This window comes from Athalia rosae, chromosome 4 (genome assembly GCF_917208135.1).
Source record: "Athalia rosae chromosome 4, iyAthRosa1.1, whole genome shotgun sequence".
In the NCBI taxonomy this organism is placed as follows: Eukaryota; Metazoa; Arthropoda; class Insecta; order Hymenoptera; family Athaliidae; genus Athalia; species Athalia rosae.
Window position 1 is genome coordinate 17882128 of NC_064029.1, and position 24288 is coordinate 17906415.

Here is a 24288-nt window from a genome sequence, read left to right on the forward strand (position 1 = left end):
CAATTTCAGAGAATAAAAAAATTTGCCTCAAATTTGGAAATCTGCTGAGGGGTTTGAACCCACGAAGTTTCCTTGATTTTTAGGTCAAAAATCAACATTTTTTTTAATTGGATTTTACATGCTATTCTTATGTATTTTGACCTCAGGAATCCGAATCTGGAAGTTAAATTAATCTATCTATAAAATTGATCGAGTTATCGCCAATTTTTAATGTCGAGCAGAAAAGTGAGATATCTCGAAGGGAAAGAACCGTGGCTCAATTTGACCAACGGATTCGTGTTCCTGAGGTCAAAATACATTAGAAAAGTGTCATTCGATCAATTTCAGAGGATAAAAAAAAATTTCTCAAATTTGGAAATCTGCTGAGGGGTTTGAACCCACGAAGTTTCCTTGATTTTTAGGTCAAAAATCAACATTTTTTTTAATTGGATTTTACATGCTATTCTTATGTATTTTGACCTCAGGAATCCGAATCTGGAAGTCAAATTGATCTATCTATAAAATTGATCGAGTTATCGCCAATTTTTAATGTCGAGCAGAAAAGTGAGATATCTCGAAGGGAAAGAACCGTGGCTCAATTTGACCAACGGATTCGTGTTCCTGAGGTCAAAATACATTAGAAAAGTGTCATTCGATCAATTTCAGAGAATAAAAAAAATTTTCTCAAATTTGGAAATCTGCTGAGGGGTTTGAACCCACGAAGTTTCCTTGATTTTTAGGTCAAAAATCAACATTTTTTTTAATTGGATTTTACATGCTATTCTTATGTATTTTGACCTCAGGAATCCGAATCTGAAAGTCAAATTGATCTATCTATAAAATTGATCGAGTTATCGCCAATTTTTAATGTCGAGCAGAAAAGTGAGATATCTCGAAGGGAAAGAACCGTGGCTCAATTTGACCAACGGATTCGTGTTCCTGAGGTCAAAATACATTAGAAAAGTGTCATTCAATCAATTTCAGAGGATAAAAAAAAATTTCTCAAATTTGGAAATCTGCTGAGGGGTTTGAACCCACGAAGTTTCCTTGATTTTTAGGTCAAAAATCAACATTTTTTTTAATTGGATTTTACATGCTATTCTTATGTATTTTGACCTCAGGAATCCGAATCTGGAAGTCAAATTGATCTATCTATAAAATTGATCGAGTTATCGCCAATTTTTAATGTCGAGCAGAAAAGTGGGATATTTCGAAGGGAAAGAACCGTGGCTCAATTTGACCAACGGATTCGTGTTCCTGAGGTCAAAATACATTAGAAAAGTGTCATTCAATCAATTTCAGAGAATAAAAAAATTTGCCTCAAATTTGGAAATCTGCTGAGGGGTTTGAACCCACGAAGTTTCCTTGATTTTTAGGTCAAAAATCAACATTTTTTTTAATTGGATTTTACATGCTATTCTTATGTATTTTGACCTCAGGAATCCGAATCTGGAAGTTAAATTAATCTATCTATAAAATTGATCGAGTTATCGCCAATTTTTAATGTCGAGCAGAAAAGTGAGATATCTCGAAGGGAAAGAACCGTGGCTCAATTTGACCAACGGATTCGTGTTCCTGAGGTCAAAATACATTAGAAAAGTGTCATTCGATCAATTTCAGAGGATAAAAAAAAATTTCTCAAATTTGGAAATCTGCTGAGGGGTTTGAACCCACGAAGTTTCCTTGATTTTTAGGTCAAAAATCAACATTTTTTTTAATTGGATTTTACATGCTATTCTTATGTATTTTGACCTCAGGAATCCGAATCTGGAAGTCAAATTGATCTATCTATAAAATTGATCGAGTTATCGCCAATTTTTAATGTCGAGCAGAAAAGTGAGATATCTCGAAGGGAAAGAACCGTGGCTCAATTTGACCAACGGATTCGTGTTCCTGAGGTCAAAATACATTAGAGAAGTGTCATTCAATCAATTTCAGAGGATAAAAAAAATTTTCTCAAATTTGGAAATCTGCTGAGGGGTTTGAACCCACGAAGTTTCCTTGATTTTTAGGTCAAAAATCAACATTTTTTTTAATTGGATTTTACATGCTATTCTTATGTATTTTGACCTCAGGAATCCGAATCTGGAAGTCAAATTGATCTATCTATAAAATTGATCGAGTTATCGCCAATTTTTAATGTCGAGCAGAAAAGTGAGATATCTCGAAGGGAAAGAACCGTGGCTCAATTTGACCAACGGATTCGTGTTCCTGAGGTCAAAATACATTAGAAAAGTGTCATTCGATCAATTTCAGAGGATAAAAAAAAATTTCTCAAATTTGGAAATCTGCTGAGGGGTTTGAACCCACGAAGTTTCCTTGATTTTTAGGTCAAAAATCAACATTTTTTTTAATTGGATTTTACATGCTATTCTTATGTATTTTGACCTCAGGAATCCGAATCTGGAAGTCAAATTGATCTATCTATAAAATTGATCGAGTTATCGCCAATTTTTAATGTCGAGCAGAAAAGTGGGATATTTCGAAGGGAAAGAACCGTGGCTCAATTTGACCAACGGATTCGCGTTCCTGAGGTCAAAATACATTAGAAAAGTGTCATTCAATCGATTTCAGAGAATAAAAAAATTTGCCTCAAATTTGGAAATCTGCTGAGGGGTTTGAACCCACGAAGTTTCCTTGATTTTTAGGTCAAAAATCAACATTTTTTTTAATTGGATTTTACATGCTATTCTTATGTATTTTGACCTCAGGAATCCGAATCTGGAAGTTAAATTAATCTATCTATAAAATTGATCGAGTTATCGCCAATTTTTAATGTCGAGCAGAAAAGTGAGATATCTCGAAGGGAAAGAACCGTGGCTCAATTTGACCAACGGATTCGTGTTCCTGAGGTCAAAATACATTAGAAAAGTGTCATTCGATCAATTTCAGAGAATAAAAAAAATTTTCTCAAATTTGGAAATCTGCTGAGGGGTTTGAACCCACGAAGTTTCCTTGATTTTTAGGTCAAAAATCAACATTTTTTTTAATTGGATTTTACATGCTATTCTTATGTATTTTGACCTCAGGAATCCGAATCTGAAAGTCAAATTGATCTATCTATAAAATTGATCGAGTTATCGCCAATTTTTAATGTCGAGCAGAAAAGTGAGATATCTCGAAGGGAAAGAACCGTGGCTCAATTTGACCAACGGATTCGTGTTCCTGAGGTCAAAATACATTAGAAAAGTGTCATTCAATCAATTTCAGAGGATAAAAAAAAATTTCTCAAATTTGGAAATCTGCTGAGGGGTTTGAACCCACGAAGTTTCCTTGATTTTTAGGTCAAAAATCAACATTTTTTTTAATTGGATTTTACATGCTATTCTTATGTATTTTGACCTCAGGAATCCGAATCTGGAAGTTAAATTGATCTATCTATAAAATTGATCGAGTTATCGCCAATTTTTAATATCGAGCAGAAAAGTGGGATATCTCGAAGGGAAAGAACCGTGGCTCAATTTGACCAACGGATTCGTGTTCCTGAGGTCAAAATACATTAGAAAAGTGTCATTCAATCAATTTCAGAGAATAAAAAAATTTGCCTCAAATTTGGAAATCTGCTGAGGGGTTTGAACCCACGAAGTTTCCTTGATTTTTAGGTCAAGAATCAACATTTTTTTTAATTGGATTTTACATGCTATTCTTATGTATTTTGACCTCAGGAATCCGAATCTGGAAGTTAAATTGATCTATCTATAAAATTGATCGAGTTATCGCCAATTTTTAATATCGAGCAGAAAAGTGGGATATCTCGAAGGGAAAGAACCGTGGCTCAATTTGACCAACGGATTCGTGTTCCTGAGGTCAAAATACATTAGAAAAGTGTCATTCAATCAATTTCAGAGAATAAAAAAATTTTTCTCAAATTTGGAAATCTGCTGAGGGGTTTGAACCCACGAAGTTTCCTTGATTTTTAGGTCAAAAATCAACATTTTTTTTAATTGGATTTTACATGCTATTCTTATGTATTTTGACCTCAGGAATCCGAATCTGGAAGTCAAATTGATCTATCTATAAAATTGATCGAGTTATCGCCAATTTTTAATGTCGAGCAGAAAAGTGAGATATCTCGAAGGGAAAGAACCGTGGCTCAATTTGACCAACGGATTCGTGTTCCTGAGGTCAAAATACATTAGAAAAGTGTCATTCAATCAATTTCAGAGAATAAAAAAATTTGCCTCAAATTTGGAAATCTGCTGAGGGGTTTGAACCCACGAAGTTTCCTTGATTTTTAGGTCAAAAATCAACATTTTTTTTAATTGGATTTTACATGCTATTCTTATGTATTTTGACCTCAGGAATCCGAATCTGGAAGTTAAATTAATCTATCTATAAAATTGATCGAGTTATCGCCAATTTCTAATGTAGAGCAGAAAAGTGGGATATCTCGAAGGGAAAGAAACGTGGCTCAATTTGACCAACGGATTCGCGTTCCTGAGGTCAAAATACATTAGAAAAGTGTCATTCAATCAATTTCAGAGAATAAAAAAAAATTTCTCAAATTTGGAAATCTGCTGAGGGGTTTGAACCCACGAAGTTTCCTTGATTTTTAGGTCAAAAATCAACATTTTTTTTAATTGGATTTTACATGCTATTCTTATGTATTTTGACCTCAGGAATCCGAATCTGGAAGTCAAATTGATCTATCTATAAAATTGTTCGAGTTATCGCCAATTTTTAATGTCGAGCAGAAAAGTGAGATATCTCGAAGGGAAAGAACCGTGGCTCAATTTGACCAACGGATTCGTGTTCCTGAGGTCAAAAGACATTAGAAAAGTGTCATTCGATCAATTTCAGAGAATAAAAAAAATTTTCTCAAATTTGGAAATCTGCTGAGGGGTTTGAACCCACGAAGTTTCCTTGATTTTTAGGTCAAAAATCAACATTTTTTTTAATTGGATTTTACATGCTATTCTTATGTATTTTGACCTCAGGAATCCGAATCTGGAAGTCAAATTGATCTATCTATAAAATTGATCGAGTTATCGCCAATTTTTAATGTCGAGCAGAAAAGTGAGATATCTCGAAGGGAAAGAACCGTGGCTCAATTTGACCAACGGATTCGTGTTCCTGAGGTCAAAATACATTAGAAAAGTGTCATTCGATCAATTTCAGAGAATAAAAAAAATTTTCTCAAATTTGGAAATCTGCTGAGGGGTTTGAACCCACGAAGTTTCCTTGATTTTTAGGTCAAAAATCAACATTTTTTTTAATTGGATTTTACATGCTATTCTTATGTATTTTGACCTCAGGAATCCGAATCTGAAAGTCAAATTGATCTATCTATAAAATTGATCGAGTTATCGCCAATTTTTAATGTCGAGCAGAAAAGTGAGATATCTCGAAGGGAAAGACCGTGGCTCAATTTGACCAACGGATTCGTGTTCCTGAGGTCAAAATACATTAGAAAAGTGTCATTCAATCAATTTCAGAGGATAAAAAAAAATTTCTCAAATTTGGAAATCTGCTGAGGGGTTTGAACCCACGAAGTTTCCTTGATTTTTAGGTCAAAAATCAACATTTTTTTTAATTGGATTTTACATGCTATTCTTATGTATTTTGACCTCAGGAATCCGAATCTGGAAGTCAAATTGATCTATCTATAAAATTGATCGAGTTATCGCCAATTTTTAATGTCGAGCAGAAAAGTGAGATATCTCGAAGGGAAAGAACCGTGGCTCAATTTGACCAACGGATTCGTGTTCCTGAGGTCAAAAGACATTAGAAAAGTGTCATTCAATCAATTTCAGAGAATAAAAAAATTTGCCTCAAATTTGGAAATCTGCTGAGGGGTTTGAACCCACGAAGTTTCCTTGATTTTTAGGTCAAAAATCAACATTTTTTTTAATTGGATTTTACATGCTATTCTTATGTATTTTGACCTCAGGAATCCGAATCTGGAAGTTAAATTAATCTATCTATAAAATTGATCGAGTTATCGCCAATTTTTAATGTAGAGCAGAAAAGTGGGATATCTCGAAGGGAAAGAAACGTGGCTCAATTTGACCAACGGATTCGTGTTTCTGAGGTCAAAATACATTAGAAAAGTGTCATTCCATCAATTTCAGAAAATAAAAAAAAATTTCTCAAATTTGGAAATCTGCTGAGGGGTTTGAACCCACGAAGTTTCCTTGATTTTTAGGTCAAAAATCAACATTTTTTTTAATTGGATTTTACATGCTATTCTTATGTATTTTGACCTCAGGAATCCGAATCTGGAAGTCAAATTGATCTATCTATAAAATTGTTCGAGTTATCGCCAATTCTTAATGTCGAGCAGAAAAGTGAGAGATCTCGAAGGGAAAGAACCGTGGCTCAATTTGACCAACGGATTCGTGTTCCTGAGGTCAAAATACATTAGAAAAGTGTCATTCAATCAATTTCAGAGAATAAAAAAATTTGCCTCAAATTTGGAAATCTGCTGAGGGGTTTGAACCCACGAAGTTTCCTTGATTTTTAGGTCAAAAATCAACATTTTTTTTAATTGGATTTTACATGCTATTCTTATGTATTTTGACCTCAGGAATCCGAATCTGGAAGTTAAATTAATCTATCTATAAAATTGATCGAGTTATCGCCAATTTCTAATGTAGAGCAGAAAAGTGGGATATCTCGAAGGGAAAGAAACGTGGCTCAATTTGACCAACGGATTCGTGTTCCTGAGGTCAAAATACATTAGAAAAGTGTCATTCAATCAATTTCAGAGAATAAAAAAAAATTTCTCAAATTTGGAAATCTGCTGAGGGGTTTGAACCCACGAAGTTTCCTTGATTTTTAGGTCAAAAATCAACATTTTTTTTAATTGGATTTTACATGCTATTCTTATGTATTTTGACCTCAGGAATCCGAATCTGGAAGTCAAATTGATCTATCTATAAAATTGTTCGAGTTATCGCCAATTCTTAATGTCGAGCAGAAAAGTGAGAGATCTCGAAGGGAAAGAACCGTGGCTCAATTTGACCAACGGATTCGTGTTCCTGAGGTCAAAATACATTAGAAAAGTGTCATTCAATCAATTTCAGAGGATAAAAAAAAATTTCTCAAATTTGGAAATCTGCTGAGGGGTTTGAACCCACGAAGTTTCCTTGATTTTTAGGTCAAAAATCAACATTTTTTTTAATTGGATTTTACATGCTATTCTTATGTATTTTGACCTCAGGAATCCGAATCTGGAAGTTAAATTAATCTATCTATAAAATTGATCGAGTTATCGCCAATTTTTAATGTCGAGCAGAAAAGTGGGATATCTCGAAGGGAAAGAACCGTGGCTCAATTTGACCAACGAATTCGTGTTCCTGAGGTCAAAATACATTAGAGAAGTGTCATTCGATCAATTTCAGAGAATAAAAAAAATTTGCCTCAAATTTGGAAATCTGCTGAGGGGTTTGAACCCACGAAGTTTCCTTGATTTTTAGGTCAAAAATCAACATTTTTTTTAATTGGATTTTACATGCTATTCTTATGTATTTTGACCTCAGGAATCCGAATCTGGAAGTTAAATTAATCTATCTATAAAATTGATCGAGTTATCGCCAATTTTTAATGTCGAGCAGAAAAGTGAGATATCTCGAAGGGAAAGAACCGTGGCTCAATTTGACCAACGGATTCGTGTTCCTGAGGTCAAAATACATTAGAAAAGTGTCATTCGATCAATTTCAGAGAATAAAAAAAATTTTCTCAAATTTGGAAATCTGCTGAGGGGTTTGAACCCACGAAGTTTCCTTGATTTTTAGGTCAAAAATCAACATTTTTTTTAATTGGATTTTACATGCTATTCTTATGTATTTTGACCTCAGGAATCCGAATCTGGAAGTCAAATTGATCTATCTATAAAATTGATCGAGTTATCGCCAATTTTTAATGTCGAGCAGAAAAGTGAGATATCTCGAAGGGAAAGAAACGTGGCTCAATTTGACCAACGGATTCGTGTTCCTGAGGTCAAAATACATTAGAAAAGTGTCATTCGATCAATTTCAGAGAATAAAAAAAAATTTCTCAAATTTGGAAATCTGCTGAGGGGTTTGAACCCACGAAGTTTCCTTGATTTTTAGGTCAAAAATCAACATTTTTTTTAATTGGATTTTACATGCTATTCTTATGTATTTTGACCTCAGGAATCCGAATCTGGAAGTTAAATTAATCTATCTATAAAATTGATCGAGTTATCGCCAATTTTTAATGTCGAGCAGAAAAGTGGGATATCTCGAAGGGAAAGAACCGTGGCTCAATTTGACCAACGGATTCGTGTTCCTGAGGTCAAAATACATTAGAAAAGTGTCATTCAATCAATTTCAGAGAATAAAAAAATTTTTCTCAAATTTGGAAATCTGCTGAGGGGTTTGAACCCACGAAGTTTCCTTGATTTTTAGGTCAAAAATCAACATTTTTTTTAATTGGATTTTACATGCTATTCTTATGTATTTTGACCTCAGGAATCCGAATCTGGAAGTCAAATTGATCTATCTATAAAATTGATCGAGTTATCGCCAATTTTTAATGTCGAGCAGAAAAGTGAGATATCTCGAAGGGAAAGAACCGTGGCTCAATTTGACCAACGGATTCGTGTTCCTGAGGTCAAAATACATTAGAAAAGTGTCATTCAATCAATTTCAGAGAATAAAAAAATTTTTCTCAAATTTGGAAATCTGCTGAGGGGTTTGAACCCACGAAGTTTCCTTGATTTTTAGGTCAAAAATCAACATTTTTTTTAATTGGATTTTACATGCTATTCTTATGTATTTTGACCTAAGGAATCCGAATCTGGAAGTCAAATTGATCTATCTATAAAATTGATCGAGTTATCGCCAATTTTTAATGTCGAGCAGAAAAGTGAGATATCTCGAAGGGAAAGAACCGTGGCTCAATTTGACCAACGGATTCGCGTTCCTGAAGTCAAAATACATTAGAAAAGTGTCATTCAATCGATTTCAGAGAATAAAAAAAAATTTCTCAAATTTGGAAATCTGCTGAGGGGTTTGAACCCACGAAGTTTCCTTGATTTTTAGGTCAAAAATCAACATTTTTTTTAATTGGATTTTACATGCTATTCTTATGTATTTTGACCTCAGGAATCCGAATCTGGAAGTCAAATTGATCTATCTATAAAATTGATCGAGTTATCGCCAATTTTTAATGTCGAGCAGAAAAGTGAGATATCTCGAAGGGAAAGAACCGTGGCTCAATTTGACAAACGGATTCGTGTTCCTGAGGTCAAAATACATTAGAAAAGTGTCATTCAATCAATTTCAGAGAATAAAAAAAAATTTCTCAAATTTGGAAATCTGCTGAGGGGTTTGAACCCACGAAGTTTCTTTGATTTTTAGGTCAAAAATCAACATTTTTTTTAATTGGATTTTACATGCTATTCTTATGTATTTTGACCTCAGGAATTCGAATCTGGAAGTCAAATTGATCTATCTATAAAATTGATCGAGTTATCGCCAATTTTTAATGTCGAGCAGAAAAGTGAGATATCTCGAAGGGAAAGAAACGTGGCTCAATTTGACCAACGGATTCGTGTTCCTGAGGTCAAAATACATTAGAAAAGTGTTATTCAATCAATTTCAGAGAATAAAAAAAAATTTCTCAAATTTGGAAATCTGCTGAGGGGTTTGAACCCACGAAGTTTCCTTGATTTTTAGGTCAAAAATCAACATTTTTTTTAATTGGATTTTACATGCTATTCTTATGTATTTTGACCTCAGGAATCCGAATCTGGAAGTCAAATTGATCTATCTATAAAATTGATCGAGTTATCGCCAATTTTTAATGTCGAGCAGAAAAGTGAGATATCTCGAAGGGAAAGAACCGTGGCTCAATTTGACCAACGGATTCGTGTTCCTGAGGTCAAATTACTTCAGAAAAGTGTCATTCAATCAATTTCAGAGAATAAAAAAAATTTTCTCAAATTTGGAAATCTGCTGAGGGGTTTGAACCCACGAAGTTTCCGTGATTTTTAGGTCAAAAATCAACATTTTTTTTCAATTGGATTTAATATGCTATTCTTATGTAATTTGATCTCAGGAATTCAAATCTGAATGCCAAAATCATCCACTCATGCAATCGATCGAGTAATCATCAATTATTCGCTGTTGGGAGCAGAAAAATTACAAGACATATTTATTGGTTTTAGTCGTAGACCCTCTTTGGTTCATCGCAATCCATGCATTGGTCGAAATATTTGAATTCCTCAATTTACCAGCAAGCCCGAGCTTAGCTGGAGTCAGATAGCCACGAGCGAGGGGTCTTGTTGTGGTGCGTCACCTCTGCCCAGCCTTCAAGGTGACGTCTTTTAACAAAGCGCTACGCTGCTGGCTACGCTGACTCCAGCTCCAACATAATAAAAATTAGACGATGTACTTGCCACATTTCAATTAATTTTTCTATTTGCTCTTTTCCCGGCGGTCTATGCCATTGCGCCAAAGGGGTAGCCCTTGGAGTTTGTTCGATTTTGGGGTGAAAAATCAATATTTTTCTTTTATTGGGTTTTCTATGCTATTTTTATGTATTTTGATCTCTGGAATTTGAATTCGAAAGACAAATTGATCTATCTTTAAAATTGATCTGGTTATCGGCAATTTTTCAATACGAAAAGCGACAAATCCATGATATCTCGATGGAAAATATTCGTTTGGAACAAAAAAATTCTCTATCATGTGTGTGAAGCATAATTATGTAAAATGAAAATCTCAAACGACGAATGAAATCAAATGCAGCGCGAGCGTGCAATGATAATTGAAATATAACATAAATTATTGAATAAATCTATCGTACCTGTACGTTGCAGGAGAAGAATCTCTTTTTCGAACCCGAACATCTTTCGACTCCATCGTCGCTGTAATTTGAAAGATTAAAAATAAAATGATAACCGTAATTCATAAAACTAAAAAGCACGTGAAATTTAATAGCGAAAATTTTTTTGATCGATCGAACAACTCTTTTACAAAATATTATTCAAACCTCGGTACACGTACATCAATGCGAGGGGAAAATTTGATACATGTAAATGGCATAGAGTTTCATTGAGAAGACAAAAAAAAAAAGGAGGAGGAGATCCCTGTGTATAAAGTGACGAGTTATCGTTGATCGGATTCACATGGCTTGCGTTAGTAAATGGTAGAAATTTATCTCGTACAAATATCGTTACACACGTTCAATGAGTAGCTGATATTTTATGAGCATCGGAAGATTTTTAAACGGTAATAAGATATAACTCACTCTATGTCGTGACAGCGTCTTGTTTGGTGCGCCACTCCGCCACCGCAGGAACGTGAACAGGAGCTGGGTATAGACCAGGGTCCCCAGTTACCTCTTTCCTCCTCATCAGTGTCCAAGACGAAGCTTGATGGCAGGTAACTCTCCCCATGCTGTCTCCTGTGCCTTTCGTGTCTCAATTTTATGTGGTGCTGAAGCAGACATTTACGAACCTTCGATCTCGTACTACTTTCAAGTCACACATAGTTTCGATCGAGAGTAACGGAGGAAACGAATCATCGGAATGGGTATCAGGTGCTTGGCAATGTCAGATTATCGCGTCATTGATCTGTAATAGGAATCTTCAAACACCGCGAAAAATTCGACCCGCAGTTGCAGGGAATACCGTCCTCGAAGACGTCTTTGAGATCGGGAAATTAATCAGAGAATGCTACCGATCAGGAGAAGGATAAAATCCTCGAAGTTGGAATCATATTCTTTAATCTCTATGAGAAAAATTCTCGCGCCAATTTTGGAAAGAGTTACGACTGGACAACATAATATGCTATAGGCGGTGCAGCTAACGCTGCCAGTGAAGTTAATTCAGTAATCGTAGAAGCTTAAAATAGGATTTTAGTTTTTCTCTATTTGTTTTTTTTTCCTCAGATTATATCGTCTCGTAATTACCACGTCTAGGTGCAAATTGCTTCGCGAAAGCAATTGCCGCGCGTAAATGTCTCGACTTACTGAAAATACTACACAGCGGTGAAAATGTCTTAGAACTAATTTCACAGGGCACCCACTTCTGCGACGATTTTTTTATTTTCATCCTTTTTTCCATTATTTTTTGGAGTTTTTTTTTTTTTTTTTTTGCCTCTCCTGCAAGTCGTCTAACTCCGAACGAAGGATCCAAGTTTAGCTGGCGGCTGTCCAGACCGGTCTTAATTCACACCGCTTGTTTTAACGAAATTATTTTTGCGGTAACACCGGAAAACCCTAGCCCCTGAGAAAGACCGTTTAATGCTCTGGCGAAATTTTCGAAATGATTATTTAGACTCAATCGTAGAAAAATGCAGAAAATTCATTCATCACCCAGTTCAAGAATTTCGCATTTCGTTCATGATAATTTGTCGAATTCGCGTTGAAAAATTTTGCAACTTTTGATAATTATTCGACAAGTTGATCGCCACTGACAATATAATATCTCGTTACCCACGTGCCATGGAAAGAGTCGCATGTAAAATTTCTAACGTAAATGTCGCGCGACGTGTGGCTCATATCTTCTTACGGCTATTGTTAATTTAATTTTTGTTTTTTTTCCATCACTCTTTTTCTCCTCGCGCACGTTTTTGTTCCACACAGAGTTTTAATATCCGGGTTAAAACTTCACGCCGCAAGTCCTTATTAAATTTTCATTTTTATTTTATTTTTTTTTCCCATTTCAACACGAACGTGTGAGATATTAATACGATCTCCGTAAAAATAAATGAAATAATGTGGATTGATGTGAAAAAATTGTTTCGTAGGATCTTGCGGTAATAATCTTAAAATCCCACAGCGTCGTCATGTGATGAGATATAGACGCAGTTTCATCAATGAAAAGTAGGCCAATCTATCTAGTCGTAATGGTGAAGGATCGCTACCAGTTTTGCTTCGTTGGTTAAGTCATAAATCAATTAAGGTCCTAAATTACGTACGTAAAAAAAAAGAATTATGCTCTCTCGGTCAGAATGAAAGACTCGGTAAATTTCTTCTCCTCTTTTTTTTTCTCTCTCTCTCTATTTCTATTCACAACCACTTCAAAATTGAAAGCTCTCCGTGGAAGTAATTCTTTCTCACATCACTCAACAAATCGCACGCGATACATTTAGATTCTCTTTGCAACGGCGCATCAACTAATTATTGTCTTAAACGGTGACTAACATTCATATCTACTCAAGGGGTTTAGTTACCCTGCATACGAGCTATGACAGCTGGTCAAAGTAGGTACTCTGCGTTATTTGAAAAGAAAGGCTCTTCACTTGGTACGACATATGCGGATCTATTTTTAAACCAGACAGTCAGACAGCGTTATGCACTTTCTTCAGTTTTTTTTTCTCAACTCGCATTCGCCCTTTAGTGTCAATTATTCTGCTCGATATCAATTTGACGTCCGAGAGAAAGTAGAATCCGAAAAAAAGGGAAAAGAAAATTTATTCCGTAACGAAAATTTCGTCGAAATTTACAGGGAAATCTGACACGGTGACTCCGTGTAATTGCCGAGATTTATACGTCGTCAGTCGACGACGTAGTCGTTCTCGTTGTCGTCGTCATCTCGCTACGAGTTTCAAACTAATTTATGCTAACACAATTGACCACGTGTCGGGACAGTACAACGCTCTCTGCTCCGTACGTGTACCACGCTATTGTGTTTGACTCGCATCGACGACGTGTCTTTCCGCGTTTTCTCGTCTGGCGATACACTTCCTACGGTATGTGAAACGATCGAATTAATAAAAGGAATATAAATATTATTGCGCGGGCATTCGGCGGCGCAATTAATTTTCCACCATAAGCACATCGGCGACGCAAGTTGGCGTACTTATGGTACGGATAATGCAAATTATAGAATGCGACGTAATGCGATCCTGCGTAACTCAAGACTCGGGGCAACGATCTCGAACTAAACCGCGAGACGACTTCCAATATAATCACGCGTCTCCTACGAGATTCCTCGATTCCTTCACCCTGTAAATGCTCCGTAACACTTAGTGAAAGTGAATCCAAAAAACGAAGGACTGCTCCTACTTTTATTCCTCCTCTTCGCAATCGATTAACGCCGATGAGGTAACGATTTGTTTGTCGCAGATTTAATTGCGACGGATGGAAGTTAATATCAGAGCGTCGCGTGCGTCGCCTCGAGGTTCGTGATCTGGTGGGCAAAGTTCAAGGACTCCGGTATAAGGCAGGTAATCCTAAGAACACGATCAACGCTGGTAACTTGATCCTTTACTCTCTACCCGTTTCTCGTAGGTATAGAGTGCGAAGGTTGCGGTCGGCGTTACAACGACGCTGCTACTTTTCATGCCGCTGAGTTTCGCTTCGTCGTCTTCGCAAAAGGGCGATGCGCGGCGATCGATTTCGCGTACCGCGGTGAAAATTTTTTACTCGGAATCAAGCAATTCGAGGATCGACTGCAACTGGACGACGGAGCGGATCCTTGCCTCCCGGCATCTCGAGGGCTGAACGAAAAGAAAGGATATTTCGTTCGAAACTCGAGCCCCTCGGAGGCGGGGTGGTAATAAAAGCTGATGGAATGTCGTTCTAAGGACACGAAACATGTCCTGGATTTTGGCTTCGTCAAGGTTGCATCCGACGACCAAGGCAGAGAGACGCCAATATGGGGGGGATTTCATTTCTGATCCAAAGGGATATTCCGGCATAGGATACATCGTGAAAATGGTGAGATTCGTTCCTTCCGCTATATACTTCCCATGAAACGATGGTTTAATACGTCCGTATTTGTTTTCCATTTTTTTTTTACTTCTTTTTCATATACTCACGTGTCTGGCTAGCGTATCCGTGACGTGTGACGCTAGTATAAATATTAGAAGCACCAGCGACCTGAAACATGGAAAAAAAGAAGAAGAACTCGATTAGCATTAGCATTTTTTGAGGCGTCGGAGAGGCTGGCGGTACTACCGTAGTATGCGAGGAACGGTACATTATTCAAAACACGCAACGATCCACGCATCGCCGAGTCATTTGAACCACGTGAATACATTTTGTGCCTTTGAACTGGAGTCAACGTATGAATTGCGTAACTTGCCTCACCGCAGCCGCCTGCAGTCGAGTTATAAATAATTACTAAAAACAAACATGACTCCGCCGAGGGAACCTCTGACCTTTGCGGATATTCGATTTTTCGTCTTTCCCATTAAAATTAAAAGTTGAGAAACGAGGGGGGTAATAAAATGTCGCTTGAAACGTTCGGGCAATGAATTTAAACGAATCGTTTCGGAGTGATGGGGGGAAAAATCTCGGAATCGGGAGAGGTGCATAACCTTGGTGAAAAAAGACTCCCACCTTCAACGAGATATCATTGACCTGCGTTCACGGACTGAAGGTGTATCAATGCAACTCGTTATGGCAAGACGTGTTCGAGTTTCAGGGCAAAGTTGTTTAACGGGTTGTTACGTCAGCGTGGGCAGACAGTTACGCGGCTTACTAGCGCCTCGCTAGAGGTGACGGTGATCGTGATTGTGATCGTGACGGTGACGGTGATGCTCGTAAAGGAAGCCGCCCCTCGTCACTTCGCCATCCTTTCGACGACCGAAGAAAGCGAATCTGGGAGAGTGGAACGTGATACCAAACCGGCATTGGGTCAACGAGACGACCGCCGATTCTTCCCACGCAATGAAATTTTTCCCCTTCCTGCCCCCCCCCCGAATAATACAACCCGCGTCGTTTCATCGGTAAGACAAATACACCGACGTCGTTAAATTCGTACAACCGAGTGCGATAACGAGATCACCCTGTTATTTCGACGTTAGGATAACGTCTCGGTAATTTGTCGTTCCATCATTGATTGCCTCTATCTTCGGCTAATTTTATTCTCAGCTTCAACGTCGGATCGAAACGTTCATCTTTGGAATTCGAACGATAATCGGTACTTTCCATACTACCGTGTCGATTGTATAGAGGAATAGGAATATTTGACAAAATGAAGCCGCTAATTGGAAGGTGTATCCTCGTTGAAATTTTTTAAACGTGCGCATTATGTACCATTAAAGAAAAAACTCATAGCGCCACGTGGGGTAGACATGAATGGACGGTCAATCAAGTTCTGTACCAGTCGTGGGCGTGCGCGCCTTTTTATTCAGTCCTCAACTCTTTCAAACCTGGATCACACACAGGTGCTGTTCGCTCGAAAACAGCCTCTATCGGCCATCGGTTGGTTCGTCGGTTATAATCACTTGCGATCGTTTGACGCCCAAAAGTGCGAAATTCGATACAGCCAAGTTTCTAATCCTCGTAATTCGATGACTCTGTGCGATATCTGTGCATTATTTTCACGCTGTCAATAATATCGACAGAAGTCTTCCATTACCCGAGTGATATCGTACACCTCGTGTTAACGCGCTGCGTGGTGTGAAAAAAAATGCGTCGCGTTGTCATTCCGCGCATAGGTTTGCGTGGCGACGATAATTTTTGAACGAATCGCGTGAGATTTGTCCGAGTGAAGAACGCGCGTGGATGAAACGAGATATAAAAGAGTCTTCTAATCATCCACGTGATTCGAAGAGGGAAAAATGGTGGGGAAAAATACAGGCGAGAAGTTTGAACGATGAGAAAGGTAGCGGAGAGTGAAACCCGACGATTGGAATGTTTTTTAAGCGAAAGAGTTTCGATAATTTATCGAATGACCACAGGCGGCATTGATTTACCGTCGTCGTACAGCGGTTTGTGGTTTTTCATGTAATTCCGAGATGTTCCATGTGCGTGCAGCAAATCGTGTTGCAGTACAATCGCGATCGATAGATTATTGGAAACGCTTTACGTTCGTTCGTTTGAGAAAAATTTTTTTTTTAAATCTTCAATTATATATATTAAATACCGAGTTCAACGATGTCGTAAGACGTCCTGGGGCGTCGATTATCCCCACATATCCGGTATTTTTCGTTGCCCATAACTTTCAGATCTTTGACTCGGATACCCGGGTAACATGAAGTGAGAGTGCATTGGAAAAAGTAACAAAGTTTCCACCCACGGTTCCCGAAGGCCTTCGACGTTTCAGTCCTCTTGCTCCTGTACTCCTGTTCGCTGATATCCAACGAGGAATTCCTTCGTCGAATTATATTCGTCCAATTTAATTAAAGGTTCGATCGGTCGCATCGAATCGTCGGTAAACATCGGACGCTAATTAAGACCCCCCGCATCTTTTGGAACGTTGAAAAACTTCTCCAAATTATCATCATCGCCACAAGAAATCTTTATATATCCTTTTAATCTTTCTCTTACGTAATGTATGTTCATTACGATAAATAAGCGGCTCGCACGATCAACTCGATTCCCTCCCGCGATGCATTCGGTTTTTGCGAACTGCGTGACCTTTTTGCTCTTTTTTTTTTTTTTTTGACTGGTAATATTCTTCTCCTCTTTTCGTCGTACGCGCATAAGAAGTTCTCTGTACAACGCGCCAGATGGTCGACAGGAAATGATAACGAAAGCGGGGGCGAGAACAACGGACTCTGAAACCATATCGTTACACTTTTTATTGGACGACTCGATGGATCAACTTGACCCCCGGAATAATTTATTATCGTTAACGTTTTTGCCATGATTTGCTCGAAACCATTCCACATGCGATGACGAACGTGCTATACATAAGGTCCAGGTTTCACTATAATCTAATAAGTCGCATTTTCTTCACCAGACATGGAAAATTTTCCATCTTCAAATAATCAGGCAATTTATATGGTACTGTGATATCATGATTAGAATAATTGTTGTAGTTGATATTATTATCAAAATTATTCAAGATTTTTGCTTTTTCGTTTTAATTGTTACGTTTAAAGGTGTTTTGACATTTGTAAATCGAGTAAGGCGATTTATGTAATTCGCGCGATGTGAGAAACGATTAGAGTGGAAATGGAAGGAAAAAAGAAAGAAATCAACGTTGTTAACGGTTTCTGCATTATAATCAGTCGTAAAGCTAATCGTAATCTCGATTGATTCTCGTGGCAATCGAATCCGTGGTATCGTATTATGTGGTAGGCATACATAAAGGCTATATAGGCACTACTTATGCACATACCCATTGCGTGCATCACGTTTACGCCGAAGTATATACATACGTATACACGCATTATGGAGATAGGAATCGGGGAGTTGTACTTGCAGCTAGATGCTGTTAAGCTTGTACCTCGAGGCACCACCTACCTGCCGTATAATACGGGCTTAAGGTAATCTGATTGTACTTAACAAACTACGAGCTCTGTACTCGGAGGGAACAAGTGAATGTGGATATAATGCCGATTGTGATAAGAATAAAGGTAAATCATTCGCTATTTGGTTTAATTAATATCAAAACTACAGTGGTCAGGAATTATTACGCTGTTACGTAATTTGCATGTAATACACGTCGAGAAAAACTCGATGATTCTCACGATCCGATCGATGATTATTTTCTTCTTTTATCGTGCAAAATTATTTCAGTTCTTCCGATTGATCACGAATTCGTTTCGTTTATAAATATTTAATATCCCGTTCAAACGAACCACGCCCCTCATTCGATTACTTCATTAATCAATTGATTACCGCACATTTCTCATCGTAGATAGCATAAGTGTAGTGTGTTGTGCATATAACCGTTAATTACTTTTACGGAAATCAACGCAACGGTGGAAAATATCATTATCGACTATGATAAAAAAAAAACAAAAACCCAGAAGTAGAATTTTTTTTCTTCCGTCTATTATAAATTCACGCGAAGGCATACGGGATGTTGAAATTAACCGGGTGAACCGAAAGCGGTTGAGAAACGATGTATAAATCTAAATCTACGAAAATCAGTCGGTGGCAATAAATCATCAGGATTGGTCCTTGTGATTTTATTTTATTAGCTTCATCTTTTTTCTACGACCCTCTCTAATAGAGTTTAGAGTTTTAGGCTTTTTCGTTTGGCCAGGCGACGACCATCAGAGTGATTTTATTTAATGTAAATTTTTATCCCTGCACTGCGCGCTTTAACTTGACAATTAATTTGCTTAATTTCTCGTGGTCTCCGGTTGATGATCTTTAACGCTTCGAATAACCGTAATAAAAAATTGGTAAGGTTGTTCTTCTGAACCGCGACGTTTTTCTCAACGATAATTTACTGCGATCTGAGGGTTGCAACGAAAAAAAAAATTCAGAATTTCTCGCGCGAGTATAAAGATGAGCAAATTACATATTATACGTACGCCCGAACAGCAGAATTATGAGGCTATTACGATCATTATAAAAGCGTGGATAAAATATCGATGAACTTTCGTCGGACGCTCGTGACTTGAAAATTTGTTTTTCAAGTCGCAAAGTGTTTGCGGTTTCATTTTTTCTCGTCTCCACTTAATCCCGAATCGTCGATCTACATATCCTGGGTAATTATTTCACGTGCGCGGTATAATTTACGCCGAACGTTACTCATTTTATTTCAGTCGAAATTTATTCGATATCGATCGAATAAACGGCGAAACGGACCGTCCAACTTCTGAATTACGAGGGATGTTCCGATTCTTAATTTTTCAACGATTACCCAGGTCAAATTCGCGACCCTTATTGTCGGTCCATCTTGAACGAAGAACCCTTCGCGGAATGTCAGTTGCCTTCATCTCGGGTATTAACTGAGCAAACTATGCGAAACTAACGCCAACTTCTTGAGGTACTGATACCCCCGTGCAATGTCGAGTTCCGAATAGCAAGGCGAGAAATTTCCTACCGCTATCGTATCGTTCTTACCTAGATTCTTTTCACATTCGCAGGCCGAAATTTTCGAATGTCAGCTCAATTGTATTCCATAAAACTTGAAGGACCAATTAATAAGGAGGTCAGTCTGATCCAACGCTCGTCGATACTGGAGCGAGAGTTTCGTGTCGGATTCAATGTACTGCAATAATTCCTATGCGTGCCGATTGCTCGAGACACGAGATCGGTCGTTCATGTCATACGAACGACTCGGAGAGCGAGTCCCTAATTATATTAAGCTCGTTCTAAACCGTATCGGGCTTTCGTCGCGGCAACTTGTGCCTAAATTCTGAGACCAAATCATCTGGAATATTCCTGTAATTCCATCGGGAAAATGGAATGAATATATTTATACGATAGTTAAGCTACCCAAGGGTTTTCTGAACGTGTGCGAGGGTATCGGAAATCACCGTTACCAAAAGCCGTAGTCTGCGGTCTCTTCGAAAATGGAAAGAAAAAAAAACAGAAGAAAATAAGAGAAAAAAAAAAAAAAAGAAGCAAACTGCGATATTAGGCAGCCTGCACATACCTACGTAGGAGGACGCGCAAACTAGCACCGGTTTGAGAGACCCTATATATACACTTGTGGTTCGAAGACCGTGTCAAGGGGCTGCAAATCTCTGGCCCATCGAAGTCCGGTTCCCTAAGGGCGCGGTTAGGACTCGAGACATTCCGGATATCCCCGTGAATTTGCCTCTACGATTCACCAGAGAGAGAGAGAGAGAGAGAGAGGACGAAGGATAAAAATCAGACCCGACGCGATGCGGCGACCTTACGACCCACGTTTCTCTCGCCCTATTAGTTCTATTCATCGATCAAATCGAGGCGTATCAATCGGTTTCATTTTTTATTATATATCCGGACAAGTTATGTATATTCGTATGTACGTATGTACAGTTGTGACACGTACGATATAATTAAAGCGTTATTCCTCGCAACGCGACGAATCGCCAACGGACAATGAACGTTTGAGAAACTGTACGGGTGGGAGAACTGCGGGGGGTATCTTAACAAAAACGAAGGAGATAAAATTTGAGAGAAAAAAAATACTGAAAAAAAAAAAATGATTCAACGACACCTCTCTTCCGCGGACGCATACACGTGAGATAAAAGAAATGAAGAAAAAAAAAAAGGAGATAGAAAATTGTGTTGGAAAAGAAACTGAAAAATGAAAGAAAAAAACTTTGCGATAACGTGGCGCCCGGCCCATAGCAGCTTCCGCAAACTGAAAACAGGAAAAGCATATTGCATAATTGTACGGTTCAAGCGGATGAAACTTGTCAACGAGTATTTTAAAGGAAGCGACGAAGGCTGCTCTTCCGTGCGTATAGGTATGTATCTCTGTATAGATTAAGTAAGTTTAGTAATTATGACACGAGCCACGGAGCGTGACATAGACCAGTGTTCCGGTGAACGGTCAAGACCTATGCATAGGAAGAAATGTATCTATTTGCGACACACGACGACGCTACGCCAAATATGGTTTGAATTGTGTACGATTGATTTTTAATCGCGATCGCGACGGTTTCAGATCCGAACTTATCGCCGATTTGCGAACGTGAGTCATGCGATAGTCCGACTGAATCCATTTTCTCTTCTTTTATTTTATCCAATTCTCATTTATTTATTCATCCTTTTTTTTTTTTTTTTTTTTTTTTTTTTGCGTAACAAAATTCGCAGTCTCACGCCGGTTCAATACTCGCGCGTATCCAGCGAGAGAATATTGAGAGTCCTTGAAACGAGTATAGACGTCTATCTATTTAACGTGTGCCGAGAAGACACGAGGTTACGCTTGGTTGAGTAGCAAACGCACTATACATGCTTCGCGGTCCTTTGCACGGCGAGACACTCGGCGAATGCTGATGACAGGTTGCAAACGCTGGTGTTGAGATGATACCTTTCTGGGAATGACGTGCCTCTGTTTAACCCATTAAAATTCTAACGATATTCGCGTCCTAAGTGAAACTGAACGCTCTCTCAGATTTCAATACACCGATTCGATCGGCGAACATCCGATGCCATCGATAGGAATTATCGTTGAAAAATTTTTGTCCATCTTTTTTCTAAAGACTTTCGATCGCGGGTAGCGCGGGTACGCGTACGTATATCGGCATTCGAGATTAAAATCTGACCAGATAATTGTGAAGTTTCGAAAAACAGGAATTGTATTATCTTTGGTACGACCACGACTGGACTGAATTAGTTCCGAGCGATTCAAAGAGTTGCCGACGTTTTTGCGGAGCTTGGAGGATGGCGACTAGATTCTTGATATTTTATTTTTTTCCCTTCCTTTTTCTAGTCTTCCGTACCTCCACGGATTCCAAAGTTTCATTGTATCGCGAGTTCCTTCGCGTCTGCGTTCGCGTTTCGGGAATTCAAAAGCCACATCCTCGCTAAAAATTGAAACACGTAAACGCTCCGAGAGGAGTTTCAGTCATCGAGGACCTCCTTCAACTTTTGACTTTGCACATTTTTCTGTTTTTGCTTTTGACGCCGTTAGGGGATTGCAATATATACGAATAATCCACCCTTGCGACCCTCCACGCGGAAGAAAAAACAAAAAAAAAGCTCTTGAAATTTTGCGCAATCTCCGATTACACCGAAAAGTCGAGAGAAAAGAGGCGAAGAAAGGCGTGACTGGAGTTCGAGTAATGAATTGCCGGCGAGATGATAGCATGTCGAGGGAAGGGTGAGGGCCGGGGCCAAGATTTAGAAAACAAAAAATAAGAAGGAGCGGCCCAGCTCGGTTTGGACGACGAACATCGCGGTCCAGTCTCTCGCACACCGAGAAACAGGATCAACGAACTCCCTTCTGTTTCTAACGATATCGTTTCAAGGCTTCAACCGAACCCACCGTCGCCTTTGTTAGTTCAACCACACGAAACTCTCTAACCCAATTCTATCCTACTCTACGTTCGTACGTACGTCGACGCTACCGCTCTCGTGTTCTCGAGCTGATGTTGAAAAATATAGAAAAAAAAAAAAACAAAAAAAACAACTTTTTACCAACAACTAACAAACAACCTCCGCAACTCGATGCGACCACCGGTTATCGATTGTTACACCGTTCGGTAACCGTGTTTGGATAACTGTTGAGAAATAATAATAATAGACAGACAGATAAATAATCGAAGAAATGATAACGACGGCAATAACGAGAGTAACTCATCAACGCCAGGGGCTGATTTCGAGCGCCGCGCGCAATTAAGGTCGAGCGCATTATATTTCTCTTCGATGTATTTTATAATAACGATAAATAAAACACGTTGCATGTACGTATGTCCTGATATAGGTATTGCGGGAAATGAGAAAGTGGTGTCGTAAATAACTACGCAGTCGATGAATCAATGGATAGTTTTCTCAGTTCGATGTCAGGTCACCCGTAAAACCGTCTGTGGCTGCACCTCGGATGTACCCCGTGTACACGGTATCAGCTTCGCTCCGCGTCTATTGCCGCTGCACTATCTCGTGCACCAGGATAGGAGGTGGAACTATAAACAATGGAATCAACTAGGCGTAACATTGCTAACTTCACGGGGAACTTGGCTCTAATCTTCGCCGGTATATCTCAACCTACCCCAACCCGACTACGAACGAATTCGATGGATGAGGTTTCGAAGGCACGGGAACAACGAGGCGCTAGATTCGCGCTCCTGTTTTCTCTCTCCTCTCCCCTTTTCGACAAATTTCTTCAACCTTCCGTCACCTTTACGGAAAAAAATGAACGTGAGAATTATTTTTCGGAAAACAACGCTCAACTTTCACCTTCAACAGAATTTAGAAGTGTGACGAGTGAAATTTGAGTGTCGAGAACAGAACTTAATAAGGTGTGCGTTGATTAATTCTCAGCTACGGTAATTAAAGAGCTTTACTTTGATCTCGCGAATCTATCAAATCAAAGTATACACGTTGTTCGGGTAGCTCCGAAGCTTTCCATGGTCCAAAACTCGAAAAAAAAAAGAGCGCCAAAATTTTTCAGTCTCTCCCCAGTTTCGCTTTCGACTCGATCACGTCTTTCGACCGGGGACAAAAGTTCCGGCGCGGGCTTTCCAAAAGCTTCGATATATTTTTTCGCATAAATTTTCCGCTCAACTGGGCCAAGGAAGTGTGGGGGTGAGATATCTTATTGGCATCCTGGAAGTCGCTGATATCTGGACACCGGACAGAAACCGTATCACTACCCACACGTTGCCTGGTAATTGAGTTATGCTAGTCAATCACACGCGCCATGCATATTCTCTTCCCATCCTTGGCTGCTCCAATAATTTTCAATTCGTGGGGCTGAATTTCTCTCAAGGCGACCCCCAACTTTTTTCCCTCCAATTTTTCTCATCGCGTCATTCTTAACGCGAGTTCATTGAGAACTCCAGACGTAGTCCTCGATCCTTTCAAATTGTTTAACAATCAATTTAATTTTGTTTTGACTACGAGTCAAGTACCTCGCGCGCTTTGTTTAGCCAATAAATGAGAGATCGCGCGAATGAATGGCGCACTGTGCTCCGTTCACCATCGTGCCATCGAAACTGGTCCATAATTTCATCTCGTTTTTTTATTTTACTTTTCTTTTTTTTTGTAAATTGCATAATTTTTTTTTTTTTTTTCTCCGTATCTCGCGACGGGATGAAAGTG

General features: G+C 38.5%; 1 protein-coding gene across 6 annotated transcripts in view; it reads right to left on the reverse strand.

Annotated features, from left to right (window-relative positions):
• LOC105688740 (papilin) overlaps nucleotides 1-24288 on the reverse strand; it is a 78435-nt gene that overhangs the window by 21787 nt on the left and 32360 nt on the right. For all 6 annotated transcript variants that reach the window (XM_025746057.2, XM_025746058.2, XM_048654859.1 and 3 more), the window contains exons 2-4: nucleotides 14718-14778; nucleotides 11200-11387; nucleotides 10756-10816 (exon numbers count right to left, since the gene is read on the reverse strand). In XM_025746057.2, the coding sequence (XP_025601842.2) occupies nucleotides 10756-10816; nucleotides 11200-11387; nucleotides 14718-14778 (310 nt within the window). The remainder of the gene's footprint in view (nucleotides 1-10755; nucleotides 10817-11199; nucleotides 11388-14717; nucleotides 14779-24288) is intronic.